The 22,957-nt window shown below is 37.9% G+C and overlaps 1 protein-coding gene and 3 pseudogenes across 1 annotated transcript; 1 reads left to right on the forward strand and 3 right to left on the reverse strand.

Annotated features, from left to right (window-relative positions):
- The window catches only part of LOC126624542 (putative alpha-xylosidase 2), a 65,935-nt pseudogene that overhangs the window by 28,158 nt on the left and 14,820 nt on the right, over nt 1-22,957 (reverse strand).
- On the forward strand, nt 1,354-2,070 carry LOC126624548 (probable transcription repressor OFP9; annotated as a pseudogene).
- Nucleotides 12,626-16,215, reverse strand: LOC126624529 (uncharacterized). Its single transcript, XM_050293604.1, has 6 exons — nt 15,311-16,215; nt 15,073-15,222; nt 14,839-14,946; nt 14,670-14,714; nt 13,870-14,465; nt 12,626-13,715 (listed from the first exon to the last, which is right to left on the reverse strand). The coding sequence occupies exons 1-6, from the start codon at nt 15,990-15,992 to the stop codon at nt 13,071-13,073; spliced, it is 2,226 nt and encodes a 741-aa protein (XP_050149561.1). The 5' UTR covers nt 15,993-16,215; the 3' UTR covers nt 12,626-13,070.
- On the reverse strand, nt 20,651-22,928 carry LOC126624543 (G-type lectin S-receptor-like serine/threonine-protein kinase SD1-13; annotated as a pseudogene).

Genomic DNA, 22,957 nt, shown 5'->3' on the forward strand with positions numbered 1-22,957 from the left:
GCTTGGCTACTCAAAAATAAGGAATTCCTCATCAAAATGATGCGCAATCAATTCACAAAATTTCGTTTTTATAATCGAATTTGTTAATATTTTAAATTATTCTATAAAGATAATCTCTGTAAAAAATTAATAAATATATGAGATGTAAAGTCATCGAATCGTATAAAAGAAATTTATGGATGCATTACGAACCGTTTATCTATTTACTATAGTTGAATGACTAAACGACCTTATTTTTAATTGATGTGTTACATAAATGATCTTTACATAATGTTTTTTAACATTAACGATTCTGATCATAAGCACGAAATTTCACGAACTTCTCAAGAAATATTTTGAGGAAAACACCTCCTCATCCTTTGTGTAGCCAAGTTAATTTCGTTGCAAAATATCAATCCACACCACAAGACATGTCTTAATAGCATACTAGAACCCCTTTTTTTATAGAGTACAACACACAAAGCACACCTGAATATCAAACTCTGATGCTTATATATCGTCACTAATAGCTTGAAGAGACAAAGTCTCACACTTACAAGCACTGCTGCTTCTAGTACCACTACCAAATCATTAGGGGGATCTTGAGGTGTATAAGGAAACATTTTTGAGCTCCAATTCATCACCAAATTTTCCAACAATTCGGTGGCCGGTCCCTTCTCACGCACCCTCCACCGGCGTTGTAGCCGTCACAATTCTTAGCTTGTGCAATTTCAAGTCTCGGTTGCCAAGTCTCCCCAGGCAGTTCAGCACCCATTCTGAACCTTGATCGAGATCTAGAGCAGTGTAAGTCAAGTAGTCTTCATTCTCATTTGAAACAATGCTAAAATTATACCTCAGCTTGATCTCCTCGGGCAAAATATACTCATATGTATTAGCTAGTACTACTTGTGAATACACCACTAGTCCAAAAAATCACCTCTCCTTTCTTGATCTTCAATTGGTGTTCATCAGGGTCCCAATCAAACGTGAAAGGCCCCGGCGCACTGTTGTCTTTAGTTTCCCATGATGAAATCGACCAAACACGGCCATTTGTAAGGTTAAGCACATCGAAACTTTACTTAGAAAACTCTTCCAAGTGCTTTTCAAATCTTCTTGACAATCAAGAGCTTACGACTACATTTGATAGAAAATGTCAAAAGTGCTAATGGATCATAGAGCACTTTCTAGAGAATGACACGTTGTGTTTCTTTTTCTTCAAGAAGAAACACTTCAAAGTGACTTTCGAAAAAAAAAATATTGTATCTGTTAACCAAACGGAGCCTTCCAAACAAGCTCTCATGGAAATGGAACCACTACTTTTTCATGTTAACCAAACCCTTCAAAAGGATGTGCCAACTGATAGTAATTAGACCTATAAAGTTAAACTATTAAGCATCATGATTACTGGCTCGATTAACTAAAAGAACGTTCCCCATTTGCCTTCTTGCATTCACCAACTCATCTATTAAAATGTTGTAAGACACAAGACACAATCATGATTAACAAACCCCACAGTTGCCAAGTGTGAATAAATGATAAATTTGGCACAAAACTTCCATCAAAGCTCCAACTCAAACCATGTCTAAAATGAAAGCCTCCTCCAAGCAGCAACAGAGAGTATGCAGGGCATTGTGTTGCAGGCTTGCAGCAGCTGCTTGCTTAGCATGTCTTCGTCTTGCTCAGAAGAAGTAGCGAGCTCTAGTTCTGATAGGTACCGTTTGATATCAAGCCTATCGCATGCCATGGTTCAAGAGAGACTCGACCAGATGATCAGGGAACGGCAGGAGGGCTCGAGTCACGTTGATCATCAGAGAAGAGAGCAGAGAGCTGGTTATGATCATGATCAAACTTAAGCAGGAGGAGGGACTAAATTTGTTGTAATGGTTGCAGTGGAGAAGTGTTCTTATGATCTGGGGGAGGATCAGGGAGTCCATGGCGGTGATGATAGTGGCAAACCAGATAGAAGAGCCTAAGGATCTTCATAGCCTCTTGAATTATTATGCTTCAATGAATTCGGATGAGTATCGTGGGCTTATACTCGAGGTATTTCATGAAGTTTGCTCTGACCTTTTCTTACGTAAATTCCATTAACTGATGAGATTATTCTCAATTTCAGACTTTTCTGTTTTGGCCTTTTGTATAAACTCAAATTATTGGAGCAAATTCTAAATATCTAATCCAATCCAAACTTTGGAAAGCAGATTCAAACTTGAGTGCGGAGAGGGAAACACACTGCTCTTTCTAATTTGCCCATAATTAAAATGAAAACACAATAAATTGTGACATTATATTGGGGAGAAAGAAGAAGAACCCAACTGAAATATTCAAATGTTACCTGCAAATCTAACAATAACTTATGTTGCAAGATTGTGAATCTGCACCACACATTCTGCCACGACATAAAGTTAATGTGAAACATGACTTTGATAGATTTTTACATAGGAAAAGCCAAGAAAACGGAGTAATGGTTTGAAAAACCAGGCATTAACTGTCTGAAACATGACTTTGAAAGATTTATACATAGGAAACTGAAGCAGGCCTAATAGGGGGACCGGGAAAAAGGCAATAGGGTGAACTAGAGACTTGGTCCATTTCTTCACGACAGGGATCAAGAGCAAAATGGTGGCTGCAAAGGCAAGCATGGTGGGTACCATGGAGAATAAGAGCAAGAAGATTCCAGTCCTGACCTTGGAGGAAGGTAAAAGGGAATCTTCTTCTCAACACATGGATTGCTTGTCCACTAGCCGTCCATTAGCCATTCATGATTGCTTCCATTAGCCATTCATGCTTGTTTATTTGTTCCACTACTGTCTGTACATTGTTTATTAATTCCTTTCCCTGAGCTTAAGGTGGTTGTCTGTACATTGGCTCCTATAAAGAGCACTCTCTTGTAAATCATTCAACACAATAGAATATACATTTCATACCCACCATAATTGAAGGTTGCTTATGAAAGCAGGTACTCGAGTGGAGAGGAGAGGACAGAGAGAACGAAAGCCACAGAAGACAATGAGCAGGCAATGACCACACCGTCCATGCAGGTGAAGCAAAAAGGAGGATCGTCCTTATTTAAATAATCTTTTCATTAAATCTTTGAATAAAGTTACAACCTGTATATATACAAGTATATCAACTAATGAAAGTAGCACCACTACATTAGCACCACTAACTAACAGAATTAACTATCCAATATCTAAATAGGATCTTTTATATCTGCATTTACATTTATACCCTCAATATTCCCCTTCAAACTGATTTGAGGTTGCCGAAGAGCAAGTTTGCACCGGAGAAACAGAAAACGTGATTTGGACAGAGCCTTTGTACAAATATCAGCTACTTGATCCTGTGAACAAACAAAATGCAGAGAAATTGCGAGCCAAAACTTTTTCCTGGATGTAGTGGTAGTCCAATTCAACATGCTTAGTACGAGCATGGAAAATAGGATTCTTGGCAAGAGAGATAGCTGATATATTGTCACACCACAACTTTGGTAGACAATGTAATTGAAAACCAATATCACCAAGAAGCTTGCAAATCCAAGTTAATTCTGCAGCAGTGTTAGCCAAAGATCGATATTCAACCTCTGTAGAGGACCGTGCCATGGTGGATTGCTTCTTAGCACTCCAAGTGATGATAGAATTGCCCAAAAAAATACAAAAACCACCAGTTGATCTGCGATCCATAGAACAGCTTGCCCAATCAGCATCGAAATAAGCAGTGATACACGGTGATGAGGAACTTTTAGAAAACCAGAGACCACACTGAATGGAACCTTTGAGATACCTCAGAATGCGTTTGACCGCTTGAAGATGAGAAAGTCGAGGACAGTACATAAATTGACAAACAAGGTTCACTGCAAAAGAGAGATCGGGCCTAGTCCATGTGAGATGTTGAAGGGCTCCAACAAGGGATCTATATTCAGTAGGATCATCCAAGAGAGGAGAAGAGTGATCAAGTTTTGATGTACTAAGGGGAGTAACACAGGGTTTGGCATCATCCATTTTGGCCTTGTGCAACAAATCCAAGATGTATTTAGGTTGAGAAATGAAAATACCCTTGGAGGATCACTTAACTTCAATGCCAAGAAAGTAATGCAAAGGACCAAGATCCTTGATAGGAAAGAGAGCATTGAGTTGATCAATAACATACTTGCAGGTTTGAGGAGAAAGGCATGTGACAAGAATGTCATCAACGTAGACAAGAATAAACACCAAGTGAGGATCTTTCTTAACAAACAAGGAATGATCAGATTTTGAGCCAACGAAGCCCAAGAAGAGTAAAGCACCATGTAGTTTATCATACCAAACTCTAGGAGCTTGTTTGAGACCATACAAAGATTTATGGAGTCTACAAACAGAATTAGGCTGTGTAGAATCCTGAAATCCTGGAGGTTGTTGCATGAACACAATTTCTGTAAGAGTACCATACAGGAAAGCATTGCTGACATCAAGTTGGTTGAGAAACCAATCATATTGAATAGCCAAAGTGAGTAAAAGTCGAATGGTGACAGGTTTGGCAACAGTGCTAAAAGTCTTAGTGTAGTCTAACCCTTCCTGTTGATGAAAGCCATTTGCAACCAGTTGTGCCTTATACCGATCTATAGAACCATCAGGCTTGCGTTTGATTTGAAATACCCACTTGCAACCTATCGGATTCTGAGAAGGAAAATAGGGAACCAATGACCAGGTACCATTGTTCAGAAGAGCATTAAACTCTTCTTGCATTGCCTTCCTCCAGTGAGAATATTTGGATGCTTGATGATAGGTGGAAGGAACAAAGTCAACACTGAGATGAGATGGAAAGGTATGTTTAGTGGCAAGCAAAGCTTTAGGTTTAAAGATGCCAAACTTGGAAAGAGTTTGCATGGGATGAATGTTGAGAGGAGGAGATGGCAATGATGGAGAAGAGATATTTAGTTGTTGGGAAGTAGATGAAGGTGGTGCAGGAGATGTATTTTGGGAAGGAGATGAATTTGGTGAAGAAGATGTATGTAGTTGTTGGGATGTAGATGGATGTGGGGGAAGAGATGTATATGGTGAAGGAGATGTATGTGGTGATGATGGGTTAGAAGAATGAAAGGAATTAAATGTGAGATGGAAGAGAATTTTGCAGATAACAAATTTTGCTTTAAATCAGGCACATGAAGAACATTTTTCAACTGAAAACAATGGTGACGAGTATTTAAAGAAGAAGAACCAGAGTGATGAATGGGCAAACCTTTGCCATCACCAATGTAGACCTGTTCATGACCATGATAAGTCTTAGGATTTTGTAGATTGGTGTAGTAATTGGTCATGTGGGAACTGGCGCTAAAATCAACAAGCCAAGTTGGAGCAGATTAAGTAGAACTAGTGTGAGTAACCATAGCAGAGTGAGATGAAGATCCAGTGTAGCTGGGATTCATGCGATATGGACAATCAAATGCTTCATGATCATAATGACGGCAGATTTGGCAAGGAGTGCTTTTGCCAGAGAAAGAACGACCACCACGAGAAGAACGTTGATTATTCGGCCGGTAATTGTTGCGTTGAAAATTGCCTCTGAAATTGCCCCTGCCTTGAAAATTTCTAGGGTTTGAAGAACTGCCACGATTTTGAGAGTAATTAGAATAACGACCTTGAGAGAAATTCTATGAAGAGTGAGCTAGAGCAGCGTAAGCCTGAGGAGCCATAGATGGTGTGGGAAGAAGACTCGTAGAAAAATTAATTGCTTGGAAATGAGCAGTGAGAGGCAATTTCTTGCGATTATTCAACTAAATTTCTTTGCTTAGAAGAAGGCCATGCAATTCATCAATGGTAGTCGATCCGACATGAAATTGAATAGCATCAACAAAAGAATCATACTCTAAGGGTAATCCATGAAGCGTGACAGAAATGAGCTCGGAATCAGCCACCGGAGCTCCAGCACTAGCAAGAGCATATGCAATTTCCTCAATTTGTTGGAGAAATTGACCTGCTGTAGATTCACCTTTTGTAGTGTTATGCAGACGCGATTGAAGATTATGAATGTGAGATTGAAAAGCAGAAGCCAATCGTGACTCCAATTTCGACCAAAGTTCGCAAGAAGAATTAACTCCAACAATGTAAGGAATTAGGGTTTCAGACAATGTAGAATTGAGCCATATGAGAATGTTTTGATCGTTCTCATACCAAGAAACATACTCAGGATTGATGAGAGAAGTGCGATTGCCAAAATCATCCAGTAGCATTTGAGGTGGCGGAGGTGTTGAGCCATCAACAATGCTAGTGAAATTGTAACGGTGAAAAATAGGAGCAAACAAAGCACTCCAGGTGAGGTAATTGGTAGTGGTGAGCTTAATTGGCATCATAGATCCAATATTTTGAATTACGATGGAGGAGGTCACCAGAGGAGATACCGTGACAGAGGAGTGCAACGGAGGTGGATGAACATAAGCAGTAGAGTCAGAAGAAGAAGCAGGAGCCGCCATTGATGCACAAGGTTAGGGTTTGGGAGATCGAGATGGCGATCACAATCAGAAAGAGGGAAGAAGAAACGTCGCAAGGCGGTGAAGCGTGTTTGGATCAGATCGTGAGACAGAAGGCGGTTGATAACATATTGGGAAATAATCTTTTCATTAAATCTTTGAATAAAGTTACAACCTATATACATACAAGTATATCAACTAATGAAAGTAGCACCACTACATTAGCACCACTAACTAACAGAATTAACTATCCAATATCTATCCAATATCTAAGTAGGATCTTTTATATCTATATTTACATTTATACCCTCAATAGTCCTGAAAAAACAGGACGGCCACTTTGTTCATTACCCCCAGGAATGGCGTAAGCGGCTGCAAATACCACGTTGGCCACTAGCAACAGCTCCTCCGCTGCCTAATCCTCGTTGTTGTGGTGCATGTTGTAATGTGGTGGTAATATCTCTGCCACAGGATGACACAACACGGTATACATTTATCAAGTCGACCAACATATACTTGGTAACATAAGTATTCGTCCACAACATAGTCATTGATCATGTCTTTAGACTTAATTGGTAACATAAGCATTCGTCTACCACATAGGTCTTTTTATTGAGAATGAATCTCACATTGATGAGGAGAAAGACTTTGCATGGGCTTATAAGTAAGTTGGGCTACTCCTCATACTGCCAATTGGTTTTTTGGTGGAACCTCAACTTTCTTCATGATATCAGTGCATAGGTTGTCCCACATGTGAAGCTAAATGGTCACATGCGCTCTGTGTCACCCTATGTCCAAAATTCACCACACGTGAAGGGGCGTGTTGAGAAGGGATTCCACATTGATGTGAGGATGGACATTGCCTGGGCTTATAAATAAGTTGAGCTATTCTTCATATTGCCAATTGGTTTTTTTTGTGGAATCTCAATTTTTTTCACTTTTATCAAGTCAACAAACTTGATATTTGCGTAAGTATTTGTCTAACAACATAAATCTAGCAATAGAACAATACCATAAACCAGCGTAGCTTTGCTTGCAACTGCACGACATGACCAATTAAATTCTAAAACAATGCTATACAGTAAAAACTCCTATCTGCATCCTGGTGCAATATGGTGTTTCCATCGCAGTCGATCCTCTCATTCTGCCTTGACAAATACAGTGTTAAAGATTAACACCAACCCATTAAACTCGGTACAAAAGAACTACATTGTTCTAGTTCCTACTCTTTGCCCCCTTTCACAGATAATGGAGAGATGAATTGATCAAACATGCATAAGATTTGTCTAGAAGATTCTAGCAAGCAACAATGAAAATCGTAGTGCATGCACATTGAAAATGCTAGTTAATTCTAGTGAATTATCTAAATAAAATATCTTAAGATTGTTGTAATGGAATGTTAGTGAAAATTCTAATAAGTAATATAAATTGGTGGCTGGAAATGCACAAAGCCAAGTGCACCGACTTAGGCTAGATCGGTTATGCCATGTATAAATATAAGGTGCAGTGCTATGTAAGTAATCAAGCAAAAAGTAAGAAAGTAAGAGAGTAGAACCAAAAGTAGGTAAGTAGAAGCATGAGTCGTCTTGTAAGTGAGTAGTTTTAGTGAGGAGTGTGAGTCAGTGGCGAAGCCACGTGAGGGCGAGGAGTGGCGGCCGCCACTCCCCTCGCCGGGAAACACCACTGGACCCAGCTCTTCGCCACTCCCCTCGCGCGCGCCTCCCTGGAAATCCCTGGTTCACTCTTCTGTTTTTCTGGGCAATCTGCAATCTGCAGATTGCTATTAATTTTTTTTTTTAAACCAGGCCAAAACGACGTCGTTTTGTGCCTAGTAAAAAAAATTTAAAAATTATGAAACAAAATGGCGCCGTTTTGTTTAGTTGAATTAAAAAAAAATTATTATAAAAGGGGACCGCTCCTTCCGCGTGTCACCCCAAAACCCTAGTATCTGTCCCCCACCCCTGTCCCCAATCCCGTTCCTCTTTATTTCCTGATCCCATTTGTTCACCAATCAACAGAGAGAGAGAGAGAGAGCCAAGCTGCTCCCCAAAATCCCAGCAGCCAAGCCAACGCCACCAAGTCCCCTTGAATTTATGTTGAGCCTTCACAGTTCACAAGCCACTCTCCTTTCTCCAGCTTGAGTTTGAGCCGGCTTCCACCAATCACCATTTAAAGGTAAATTTTTTAATTCTTAAATTTATAATCTGTAACCCTAATTATTTAGTTAATACAAATTTCATTTAATTGGTATAGAATCATATGGTAATGCATTAATATGGTTATTGATTATTGATGTGAATCATATGCTTCTATGATTATTGATATGAAATTATGAAATTATTTTTTCGAATTATTCGTATGGCATGTTTGAATCCGGTGAATAATTTTGCATCTTTTGACAAAGCAAAAATTATTCGTTTAGCCCAATTTTATCCTCAAGATTTTGATCGTATGGACCTCATGAATCTTCCAATTCAACTTGACAATTACATTCATAATATGAAGATGCATAGTGAGTTTTCATCATTGAGAGGAATTAGTGATCTTGCAAAAGAGTTAGTGAAGACCGGGAGGTGTGAAAGCTATATGTTAGTGTATAAACTTCTTACATTGGCTTTGGTGTTACCGGTTGCAACCGTTTCGGTGGAGAGAGTTTTTTCTGCTATGAAGATTGTGAAAACACTATTGCGTAACAAAATGGGAGATCAATGGTTGTGTGATAGCATGCTTGTTTACATTGAGAAAGATGTATTTGCTTTTATTGATAATGAGCCTATTATGCGACGTTTTCATGACATGAAACCTCGCCGGCAACAATTGTAATTTGTTTGTATTGATTAATTATGGAAGACATTACTATATAAAAAGATTTAGTTGTTGACATTTTTCTTTAACCTTGCATTCTTTTAAGTTCGCCCCTCCCCTCGAGAAATCCTGGCTTCGCCACTGGTGTGAGTGGTCTAGAATTTATCTCTAGAAAATGAGTGTCATATATAGCTTTTAAATTGCGTTATTGATGAGAGTTGTGTTATAATATTTTGTCAGTGTGATACAAGTAATTTGTTTACTTGTTTTGTCTCTTCAACACTTGTGTTAAAGTTGTGTATTTTAATTTTTCTCAACTTACAGTTGGTTTGCTTTTGATAAGCTTAAGAGTCGGTTTCTAACGGTGTTTAATTTCGAAAAGAAAAATGGTGCGTTCGTTATAGTTAACGTGCTTGACTGCCTGAGGATTCTGCTCAAGTATCTCATCCACAACGGGCACAATTCCTGTAATAGTTACCCGCGGATTCTACGCCGCCCAACAGAGCTATCCCAGGCCACGCGTCACCTTTCTTCTCTTTTTACTCTCCTCTCTCAGAGTTCAAATCTTATACCCTCATTGATTGTTATTAGATTAGTTTAAATTTAAAATTTGTATCTTAAATCAATTAAACCAAATTAATCTAACAGTAATCAATAAAGCATCACCCCGTCTTATAGGGTGAGCAAAAATGCACTCATTATTACAAATATTTTTCTCCTTTTTAGCTGAGATAAATATTGTGAAGTCGCCATGCTGGATGGATGGTCAGACCAACTTCACAAAAGCATTGACCTCCGCTACTGCCCATGAGGCAGCCTTAAGGCCAAGTATAATCTCTTAATTATCACTGAGGAGGATGCGAGTGTTAAGTGTATAAGAGAAGCATATTAGTCTAATCAACTTGATTATGCTTAACTAAGATTTATTTTTTATTTCTTAATTTTATTACAAGGGATATCATTATTTTAATTTACGCGAAGAGAGAAGGGTAGAGTTTGAACCCGGACAGAAGAAAAAGACTTTATCTACTAAAATAATCCATCATTTAATTAAGAATGAATCATAAATGCAAATGATAATTACAAATCAATAAAAGCACGCAAGAGACATAATCTTTAGCACACAATCTGTTACAAGCCTTTATTCTTCACTTATTGCCCATACTTGTGAATGAAGACACAATAACTATTACGTACAACCAGTTCATAGTTTTACTATTTTTTTTAATGTGAAATGTTCAAAATGTCCTTAAAGGGGGATCTGGATCCTCTCCTGAGCTAATGGAGAGGATCCTCCTGACCAAGTGTTATGGGCCGTTGGATTTTCATCCAACGGCTATAATTATTATAACTTTAAAAGGACCCACCTGTTTGTAGCCGTTGGATGAAAATCTAACGGTCCACAATAATTGGTCAGGAGGATCCTCTCCATTAGCTCAGGAGAGGATCCAAATCCCTTAAAGGGTATGTGTCAACTTTCATTGACTTATTGATCAGGACACGTATGATATATTAATTAATATGTTTTGACAGTACTCGTTATTATAAACGACTGAGTACAAGCATAGAGAAAATTAAAACTAGAAGAAAGATTTTACAAAACACGTATCAATTATTTTATTTAAAGTAAAGGAAAAGATAATAGCACTAGATATAAAATATTAATGCTAGAATAAAATAAAATAAAAAGAAGGAGAGGAGGGGTGGAGAAGGATCGTGATTTGGCCGGGGGAAAAAAGGGGGGAAGGAAGCCTTTTCTTCTTCTTTCTTCCTCCTTTACTCACTTCACCCCCTTCAAACTATTTTCATCGTAATTTCCTCATACGATAACGAAATCACGCGAGGTCGGAGGCTATAGTTTTGTAGCGAAGCCGTCTTCAATCTCATACCATACCCACCCTTTGAAAACCATTATATAAAGAAAACGAGGTCCAAACATATTGACGTTTTCCGGCGACTTTTCTCTGATTTCGGCCAGTCCCGCTGGAATCTAGCCTCAATGATTCTCCCCTCGTGGGCTCTCCTCTAGCGCAAGTATTTTCCCAAGGTTTTAACTTTTAGTTTTGGGATCAATTCATGATTTCAAATTTTAATTTGATATTCTGTATGCATATTTGAGATGATGCATATAGGGAAGAACCTTGAAATCCTAACCTCATTTCGGTTCTTCTTAGAAATTTAAGGGTTGGGTTTGTGGTATAAGCATTAATTTTATTCCACAATCGAGGCCGGATGCATTTGAATATTTTGTGTGCCATATTTTTCCTACCCTTTACGCACTAAAAAGATCATTGCTGAATTTGTCTGTGTTGCAACCTAGGTTTGTGCAGTTAATTAGAGTTCTAAAACTACTGAGTGGTTCTATATTTTTCCCATGGCATTGCCAGATGCTGATGCTAAATATTTGATTGGACAATGCTATTATTAGAGTATTATATGACTCTTGTTTTGGCCATGGATTTATTGTGCTTCTTTATTTCATTCTTTTAGCAGATGAATAGCTCAAAACTGCTAGGAATTTACATTTTTATTTTGAGGCACTTGAATAAACAGTTTGGTTTTTCCATGATAATTATTAAGGATCATTGATATGGTTGGGCTGGTGTACTATTTACGAATAATTATACGAATGTTATAGTTTGGGGATTGCATGATATCCTATGGTCTGAGAACTAGTTCCTTGATTAAGATTAATGGATTATCAAACATTATACCTATTCTCTAGTTGAATACATTACTATGTTTCTGAGTTCAAGACCAATTTAATATGGCAGGTTGGGTTCTTTGTTGTTTGGCATGCGTATTTGATTAACTAGTGCAAATAAATGTTATCAAATTTAGTGAAGTTATAAATATATTGGATTTTATGTGAGGTGGTTGTTTTCAAACTATTACTTCTAAAGAGAAAATATAGGCAGCTACTTTTATCTGCCTATGTATCAAATTATATACATATCTTCCTCACTCATTTTCATTATATACTCCAATTGGATTAGTTCTAACGAACCGTTCTATTTTCTATAACTAGTCTAGCTAGCTATTATCAAATTATAGTTATATTGTTGCTTTTTTATGTACTATTGGCTTTATATTTTTAGCATACAAGTTGAAAGGGGTATGCTTATAGTAGTTGACTATAATTATATCTAAAGTTATTGGTTAGTAAGGTTATGGCTGGTATAGATATCAATAGTTGACAGATCCAATTTGGTGTGATTACTATTCGATTAAGTACTTCACGTTTATATGTATCATGTTGTTTGCTTAAATGATACAATGGATGTCCTATTAAGTGTAAATGTCTATATGCATGCCTATACTGAAACCAAAATCAAGTTGATGATTCACGTTTTGAAGCTATATATGTATATATGTCTCATATGCCTAGACAAGCTATACAAAGAAAGTATATCGTTTATATTAGTTATTCTGATTACATGTATGTAGTAATGATTTGCAGTGGTGATAGGAGTTTATTGAAATGGTGAACTAGGAATGGCTTGATCCCGTCTTAGGGTACGTAGGTAGTCTAATACAGAGGTTAGAGGTAGCCATATGATAAAACTAAATTACTATACCTTTGACACAATGATTTGTGTTTTGATCATATCTCAAAGGCGGGGCATGAAAGGAGAAAAGGTATGTGGAGACATCACATGTTGATCCTGGACATATCTCGGGATCAAGACTTGACAATAACATTGCCAAAATAGAGGAGGAAATAAGAAAAATCCGAAATATACAAATGAGAACAATAAATAAATACTGGTGTTGCAAGATGGTGAATCTACAACGCATATTGTGCTGTGACGAAAAGTTTTGTGATTCAATACGCCTTATTCTAGCCCCAAATTGATCTCTTCTTGTGAAAGCCAAGAATGCGGCCTAAGGGTTTGAAAAAGCAGGCATCAATTTTCTGAAACATGACTCTGAAGCATTGATACATGGGAAACTGAAGCAGGCCGAATAGAGGGACTGGGAAAAAGGCAATAGGGTAAAGTAGAGACATTGTCCATTTCTTCTTCACGCGAATCAAGAGCAAAATAGTGGCAGCAAAGGCGAGCATGGTGGTTGCCATGGAGAAGAAGAGCAAGACGAATCCTAGCATAACCTTGTGAGGAATGCTTTTAACGAAATATGGGTACTCGAGAGGAGAGGAGAGGACCGAGAGAAAGAATGCCACAGAAGATAATGAGGAGGCGATGGCCACAACGTCCATGCAGGTGAAAAGCAAAAAAAGAGGATTGTCTTGGAAAACAGGACGGCCACTTTTGTCGTTAAAACCCCCAGGAATGGCGTAGGCAGCTGCAAAGACCACAGTGGCCACTAGCACCGCCACGGTTGAGCATGACTGAGCCGTTTCTTTTACCCATTCTTGTGCGGACTTCAGAAGCTCGTCGTGCCCAGCGTTGAACAACTCCTCCGCGGTCTGATCGTTGTCGTTGTGGTGCATGATGTAATGTGGGGGTAGCATCTCTTTTATATGCTGATACAAACACACGTACACATTTATCATGTCAACGTATGGATTTGGTAATAAAAGTATATGTCTAAAAGCTTAAGTATTCTATAAGGTCGGTAGACTTAATCAGTAATACAAATATTTGTGTGACGACATAAGTCTAGCAAGAGAACATTACCAGCATCCAGCGCAGCTCTTCTTGCAATTGCATTGCAGGGCCTATTAATTTCTGAGACAATGCTATAGAGTAGTAAGTCCTATCTGCAGCCTGGTGCAATATGGTGTTTCCCTTGTGGTCTATCCTCTTATTCAGCTTCGACATCAGAGTTGGTTTGCTTTGAATAATATCAAGGATCTCTTTCTGACGGTGCTTAATGGCCAGATGCAAAATGTTGCGTTCGTTTTCGTTAACTTGCTCGACTGCCTGAGGACGCTGTTCAAGTATCTCCTGCACAATGGGTAAAAATCCTGTGATAGTTGCTATAAGCAATGGGGTAGTGTTGTAAACTTCATTCCTCGCCTCCTTTTTCAATGTGGTTACTTCCTTATCTTTTTCACATCCATCCGATTTGGTTTTGTCACCTCCGCCATCACCATTTGTCGTATCCGATTTGGTCCCTAGAGAAATGGTCCTGATTTTTGTATTCTTGTTAGTAATCAACCAATAAGGGTCGTCCAACTGGACGAGCAATCCGATGAGTTTCTTCAGTGATTTTTTGTTTTTCTTCTCCTTCCATATCATGTAGATTATCTCACCAAGCGGGCCTCCAGTTCCTGTCCATTAAATAATCAAGCATTTGTATACATTAACTAACATGCCACCGGGAGATGTTATTGCCACTCTAAAGAAGTTATCATGCATTCTTCATCTTCTTATGTAATCATGAGGAATGAGTAATTAATGTGTTTTTAAGAGTTCCAGTAACAAGAGTTCGCCTTGATGAAAATGCCCTGAGGTAAAGGGAGAAAGTAACAAACCTTTAGCAAAGGAGTCCAATAATGAATAGTAAGCCTTCATAACAACTGCAAAACATTTATGCATGCAACTTGGTTAGGAACATTGAAAAAATCCAATTGAAGAAACGCTTTATGCTCTTGGTAGCCGTTTAATTTTTCGATCAATTAAGTAGATTACAAATTTGATTACCTGCAAGCTTGTTCCGAAAGATGGATTGATGAGGATGGTTGCTATCCATGCTGCTCTCCACATCATCCTTCTGATTTGGTGTGACCACATCTCCTCCATCAGGAAGGCCTGCATGTATAACGACATTAAGTATGAGATTACTGCTCCATTAAAAAAAAAAATGCTTGCACCTGTGTATATATAGTATGCGTACGTGCGCACGCATACAGCAGTTTGTAGAGTAATGGCACGTACAAATATAAATTAGCATCTTCCATTTGATTTTTTCAAAATGTGGCACAGAGGCAGTTGGCATTTGGGCTAGCAACTGAAGGCTTGTCAAATTTTTATCTTCCCTTAGGGACGCTAGATATGGGTACTTATCCAGTAACCAAAGAGCAATCTCTGCATTGTAAGTCAAAAAAGCAAAAGCTATTAATCTGCACTACAAATAATTCTGTGCATTTTCTCAGGGAGAGAGAGAGAGAGTGACCGAAATGTTGTGCAATGACTGCCATATGAAGAATGGACTTTTTGTCATCTCTGTGGAAGTGCTTCCAAAGATTGTCCCCCGGCAGTTTGCTGGCATAAAACTTGACCAAGTCAGCGTGACCGAGAGCAGCTGCCCTGAAGAGCGGAGTTTCTCCTAAATAGTTCCGAGTCTCCAGCAGCTGCACCTTAGAATTCTCTAAATCCCGAACCTCACGCAGCTTCATATCGCAGTCTTTATCTGTACTACTACTGATGGTGACTACCTCTCCCAGAACAGGATCGTTGAAGTTGCTCAACAAGTACTTTGCCGCTTTCTCATTGCCAGACACACTCACCTCATGGAGAGTATTGTTTCCGTAGCTATTTGGAAGCCTCAGAGCGCATCTCACGTCATAGCTGGTTGAATTCCTGAGTATATTGATAAACATTTGGAGGACTTCTGTGCCTTGTGATTTGCTGCTGCGAGAAGCCGCAAGGTGAAGTGCAGTGTCCCCCTCCGCTGTCATATTATAGAGCAGTTTTTCTGCATTCCCCTCGAAGTATTTCGTCACGTCTTCCCATCTCTCCTCCATGGCACTTTCATAGGGACTTTTCATTTGCTTTAACCTATCGTCTCTCTCTTTCTGCTCCGGCTGGACCACGTTTTGATCCGGCCGAACCATCAGCGTTTTCCAGTACTCCATTTGTAGTGTACAAGATAGGTTGAGGCTTGTAATGTGGCAGTTGTTGCTTTGATTTATAGGCTAGCTGCTACTGCTGCTACTGCTGCTACTATATGCTTTACTTAATTAAGTAATAAAGAATGTTGAATAATGAAGCATAAAGGATCGAAGAGTTAAGGTTAGTAGCTAGGCGGCGTGTAATGTCAATGTGGTTTTCGCTTTGATTTACAGGCCCGGCTAGCTGCTCCTACTGCTCCTTCAACGTACTTAATGTATGCTTTGCTTTGCTTTGCTTTGCGATGGATTATTTAGATATAGACCCTTGTAACTCTTATTTTTAAACAAAAATCCATCTAGTTATAAACATTCAAATAAAACCCAAATTTAAAAAAGACTCCCAAATTGAAAAGTAATTGACCTCTTATTACAAAATATTTACAACTTGTACAACAATATACAAAATAAATCAATAAATGTTATTACTCACCTTAATTACAATGAACAAATTGCACATAATATTACACCTAACATATATATACACATTCAAATGTATATAGTACTACCATAAGCTCAATATATATATGTGTGTTTATATGTATAGTTTACCTATATATAGTACTACTATACGTTCAAATACACACACACACACACACACACACACACACATATGTATGTATGTATGTATGTATGCACACTACATATATGTTCAAACATATTATACTAATTAATCTACCTATATGTGAATTTATGATAGCAAATAACCTTCATTATGTGGCTATTTTATTTTGTATATCATCATATATATTGAGCACATTTTATTATTATATGTATAAATAATAGGTAAACTAGTATTGAATAAAATAATAATATTTTTTATGTAGGTAAATTATTCTGCATATATTGTATTTGCTTTATTATGTAGATAAATTACTTTGCATATATTGTGTTTGCTTTATTATGTAGGTTAATTATTTTGTATGTATTTTTCATATATTGGGCTCGCTTTATTATGTAGGCAAATTATTTTGCATTTATTTTACATATAGTGGGTAAATTATTTTGCTTTTAAGCAATCTAACATTTTAAAATTTGAATAGTAGGTGCATTGAATCAAATAACATTTTTTTTTGTGGGTAAATTATTTTGCATGAATTTTTTACACATCCCGACCCGGATTGTCCACTAGGACTCCGAATTGAGATGTACTGGCCGACACATGGAAGGTGACAAAGCCATAAAGTGTGGTGATGTAGAATATGTGAATAAATTTAAACCTAAAAGTGCCTAAACACGAGAGTGTGCTGTGAGCGGGAATGACTCCATTTCACACGTGACGTCATATCATAAGTAAATTACAGTATAGTGGATTGAAAATAATATTGTCGAAGGTAATCTTCAATACCAAAACTTGCCACGAATCCTAATCGATACGAAAACTCTGCTACTAGAACCTGGAGGGATAAAAACAAGAGTGAGTGGACCTGAATATAAAGCTTTAATAAAGACCTTATAAACAATATAACCCCTTGCTATAATACTTGTATAGGTTCCAGGAAATCATACTACATATAAGTATGAAATCAAATGTAAATCAATATTAAATCCAAGAATATTCTAAATCACTACATATCGACAACAACAATATAAATCAAGTGCTCATCAATCTATGGTAACCCACGAGTCGGAGTTACCTAACGCAACCTGTACGACTCATAAATCAATCCATGATAACACGTGAGTTGGAGTTGCCTAATGCAACCTGTACGACTTATAGGCAACCTATACGACAATGTCGAAGTTGCATATCATTGCAACATGTACAACAGGGTCGGAGTTGCATATTATTGCAACCTGTATGACATGGTCGGAGTTGTCTATCATTGCAACCTATACGACAATGTCGGGTTGCTTATTATTGCAACATGTACGATAGTGTCGGAGTTGCCCAAAACACTAATATAGTCATGCCCTAACTCAATCATTTCAAATAATACTATAAACTCACCTGAACTTACATGTACGTCCCGCGTTCACCTTAGCACTTCAAGGCATTCACAACAATTATATGTAGGTAATATGCATATGGTTATACCATAATGCAGTCTAAAATTCAACCATATCATAGTATTTTAGAATATACAAATATATATATGACATGGCATAAAATGCATAAATTAATTTAAAAGCATTTTGTGGAGCTATCAATGATATACATACGATAAAAGGAAAAGACCCACTCACCTAAGGTATGCGCTACGACTCCCTAGCACGAATATCAAGACATCACGAACGATCCTCACCTAGAACAATTATTTAGTCACATCTCAGAACTCTTATCAATAGAACACATAACTTACATAAAACATATCCTAATGACGTTCTAGAATGATTTTAGACTCATTAACCAAAAGTCAACCGTCGGTCAAAGATCATTGGTAGGTTCCACAACACTACGTAACTCAATTCGAAAGATCCGCATCTCATATTTCTAATCTGTAACTTCCAAAGATACACATTGTGCTTCTAAAACATCATACTAAAGTTTTATTACGATCCAACGGTTGGATCTTCGCCAATTGCCAATTCAAGTGGTGGTCAACGTTTTATTTTACGCACTTACAAATCCAATTTGGGAAGATCCATATGTCAGATTCCCAATCTGTAAGTTTTTATATCCTCAAATATTACATACTATAATGTATTAAAGTTTGGTGACGATCCAACAGTCGGATCGTCAATTCACAGAATGTTCAAGTAGCGGTCTTTATCAAAACTATGCTCAAACGATGAGATTTCATCAATCAAACTTCACCTATGGAATTGGGATGTCCATCTTAGCTTAGAAAGGTTAGGGGGTGACTCAGCTCACACGCCGCCGCACACAGCGGTCAGTCGCCCCGATTCGTCGAAAAATTCAACTATCTCCAAAAATTCTCAAATTTTACATAAATGAAGATCTCAAAGAGTAGAACAAATTTTATACAGGTGACCAAGTCCAATTTGGCCGGAAAAGACTCCAATTTCACTCAAACCCACCAGAACCCTAAAATGGATGATTCTTGGTTCGTCTTCAAATCAACTCCGACGCTTCAACCATTGATTGGGCATTGATCCGGAGCTCAAGGGAAGTTGTTTGATGGTGGAGATCGACGGGAAGGGTTGCAGAAAACGGATTGCAGCCAGGTGTCCTCAAAGCCGATGGCTTTGGTTCTTCCAAATCCAAGCCCAAAGAACCCCATTTTTGAATGGGAAATGAAGGTGGAATGACGGTGAGATGTTTCCAGGTGGTAGTTTGACTTAATTCACAGGAATTTTATCGGTGAACTCGTCGGATTTTCTGCCCAGAAACCGGGCCGGCGCACGGGTCCAAGGACCACCCGAGTCGAAGGGGTTCGGATCCCCTCTCTCTCTCCTTTCCCTCCTTTCACTTCCTCCCATTGGCCATATCCTTTTCTCTCCTTCCTGATTTGTTCCTCACCTCCCTCTCTCCTCCTCATTGGCCGCCCATATCCCCTCCTGATTGGGCAAACCTTCCACCCCTCAACTCTCTTTTTCCTTTCTCCCTAATTTCTAATTGGTTACAATTTCCACATGGTGGGAGTTTATTTTCCTTTAAATCTATAATTTAGTGAAACAACTTCAAATGTCCGTAACTATACCGTCATAATCCGGACTCGCGAACGGCTTTCACCTATGCGTTCGTACCAACAAGTATTACACAAATATGCCAAAAGAATAAGTCATACGTTCCTCTAGATGATGGTCAACCGAAGTCAAAATCCTTGCCTCTAGGGCATTTTAGTCAATTCTCTTGATTAAAATAAATAAAAATGAAATTTTAGGGACGAGTTGTCACAATTTCTATATATATCAGGCATTTATTTATTTATTTTTGTTATATATATGTGTGTGTGTGAAATAATTTACCTACATTTGTATGTAAATACAATTTTATTGACTTAACTAAGCATGTATTAGTACATATTAGGCATGTTTTATTGTTATTATATATTAGGCAATAAATTCATTATAATTGTGATTTTTGTAAAACCATTAATTCTCTCTTATAATCATGATGGAATTAATTGTGTACATCAAACATTCAAATAGCTACTTAGTACTACAATCTAGTAGTATTCATTTCACCTGTAAGTGAGAGGTCTTAGGTTCGATTCTCTCCAAAGACGAGTTTGAACCACATTATTACTAGCCCATTATGAGGCCCAACCGCCTCCCCTTAGTGTTATTAATATTGTTTGTGCAAAAAAATAAAAAAAAATAAAACATTCAAATAGGGGAGCATCAAAAAAAATATATTGGTAAAGTCAAATATAATTAATGAATTTGCTAATGTGGAGTTTAATCAATGAGTTGTATTCAAGTTTAAAACTTGTGTCGGATTTTAGATGGAGAAAATTAAGTTTCAGGGATTAAAGTTATATTTTCAGTTAATGGATTAATTAACGAAGCATGTTGGAAATCATAAATCATAAAACGATCGAATATTTAAAGGTTAATTACCATTTTCTAGCACCCCTTTTAAATATGCTTTATCCGCACAAACATCTACCTTTGCAAGCACAATTGATGTTCTAGATTTTTTTAATAAACTGTTTTTTTTTTAAAGCATCAAAATCTCAAACCAACCTATAAACTAAACGGAAACAACTGACAGAATGTAACAAAAGTGTGTCTCCTTATTATTTTCTATGTAGAAAATTACCTCTCATGTCCTTGAATAGGTACATACATATATATAAAACACAAGATACAAGTTGCTCTGTTGAGCTTGGTTCAGGGATTCAGGAGGGGCTGCGGCCTTTCGTGAGTAGCACGAATATGCTGCCGTTGTCTCTCCTTATAATCTGGAGCTCTCCGTTGAGGTACATTGTTAACAACCACGACTCGGCATTGCCACTCGGTATGGGTAAACCTTTGAAGGGTGTGAGGCTGCCGTCATCGGCTGTGTAAATATCTTGTCTGATTTTCTGCATAATTGAACAAGGCAACTTGCAGCACTAAACAAGTTCAGAGGAATGGAATCTCTCCACAAGGAATTGGAGAATGGAATCCCTCCACTCAAGGAATTGGAGAATGGAATCCCTCCACTCAAGAAATTGGAGAATGGAATCCCTCCCCTCAAGGAATTGGAGATAATCGAATTGATTCAATCTAAAACTTAAGGACACTTTAGCAAAAGCACCATGTGCTTAAACCATAATAGCACTTCAATCAATAGGTGCTTGGTCATGCTTGGAATTGTTTCACTAAAAAGAACTTATTCTCATAAAAAGAAATTCGCACATCAGGTGCTGCATCCTTACCATTCATTACGCCAGAGACCAATCTTTTAGTACGATCGAGCTTGTAAGATAAAACTGGGATTTTACAGTACAAACTACCTCGAAAGGCAATTAACCAACCGTCCCATTGCATGCTTCAGGAACCATGCATTGCCCTCTACGAGGTGATTGCAGTGTAAACAAATACACGCACAGAATTTAAAATCAAGAGTGGTGATAAAAATGAACTGACACTGCTCTTGCAAGTATATAAAACCAAGCCACAACCTTCAACGCGCAACAATTTCGGAATTGGACATACAATTTATCGACATATCTTCTGGCTCCTTTCCACCGGCCACATGATTTCTTTCTGTGAAAAATGCTGGCTTTGTTGGCATAGGTAATGCCACACTTTCATTTGTCAACATAGATATCACATTGGAGATGGTCGGCCAATCACCTGCATTTTCCTCCACGCATAGTAGACCGACATGGACGCATCTAAGAAATTGATCCCCGAACACATGAATCCGTTAGTGTTGGATCCATTAGTTCTATCCCTGCGCCTTCTTTCCATAGCTCCCATGTCTGAAACAATATGAGTTATGATGACTTAATTAGGATACCATCATGATCGAATCTCATGAGAAAAACTGCAGTGGGAACTTCCGTCATGTTACATGTTGAGTGACCTATTTTGTTATCGTTAAAATTCTTCAACACCTGACAAATCCTAACGGGACGATACATGCTACTCAACCAGCCATATGTCAGGAAAGTCCGCACTGAAGTTCTTATCAACCCGGACACCTCAAAGGAGAAGAATAAAGAATTAAATGCAGAGGTTTGTGTTACGTACATATCCTACTAAATTTAGCACACGCTCATCATTGTAGAAGCTGTTGTTTTTCCTGCCACTTATGATTTCGAGAATTAACACCCCAAAACTGAAGACATCAGATTTTATTGAAAATATCCCCCTCCATGGCATATTCGGGAGACATGTAATCACTGCACCAAGTGAAGAAGGAAAGGTAAATATATATGTTTTTGTGTACGCATCTATAAAATTCTATAAAATTGCATTTCATGTATCCAAAAGCAAACACGTGATAAGAATGAATGCAAGCATTGTGTCCTTACCGTGTCCCAACAATCCTAACAGTATTTGCTTCCAATTCATTATAGGTGAAAATCCTTGCCATACCAAAATCTGATATTTTGGGGTTCATATTTTCATCAAGTAATATGTTACTAGGTTTCAAATCTCTATGAATTACTCTCATTCTCGAGTATTTGTGCAAGTAAAGCAATCCTTGAGCTATTCCTTCAATTATACTGAAACGCCTCTTCCAATCTAGTAGAGCTCTGGTAGAATCTGTAATATAGAGGAAGCTAAATAAGAATATATCAATGAATAAAAAGTTCGAATAAAGGAAATCAAATGCTAAATTAATGTAGTTCTAATTAGTTCCCAGTTACCAAATAAAAAGTTGTCCAAACTTATGTTTGGCATGTACTCATATACCAGCATCCTCTCTTCACCATGAATGCATAATCCGAAGAGCTGAACAAGTTGCTTCTCACTCTCACTTGGTTGCTTACTTGCTTGATTACTTGGATTCTTTACAAGCTTACTACACCACACATAGCACTACCTTATATCTATACATGGCATAACCGACCTAGCCAAAGTTGGTG

Source organism: Malus sylvestris, chromosome 5 (genome assembly GCF_916048215.2).
Source record: "Malus sylvestris chromosome 5, drMalSylv7.2, whole genome shotgun sequence".
Lineage (NCBI taxonomy): Eukaryota > Viridiplantae > Streptophyta > Magnoliopsida > Rosales > Rosaceae > Malus > Malus sylvestris.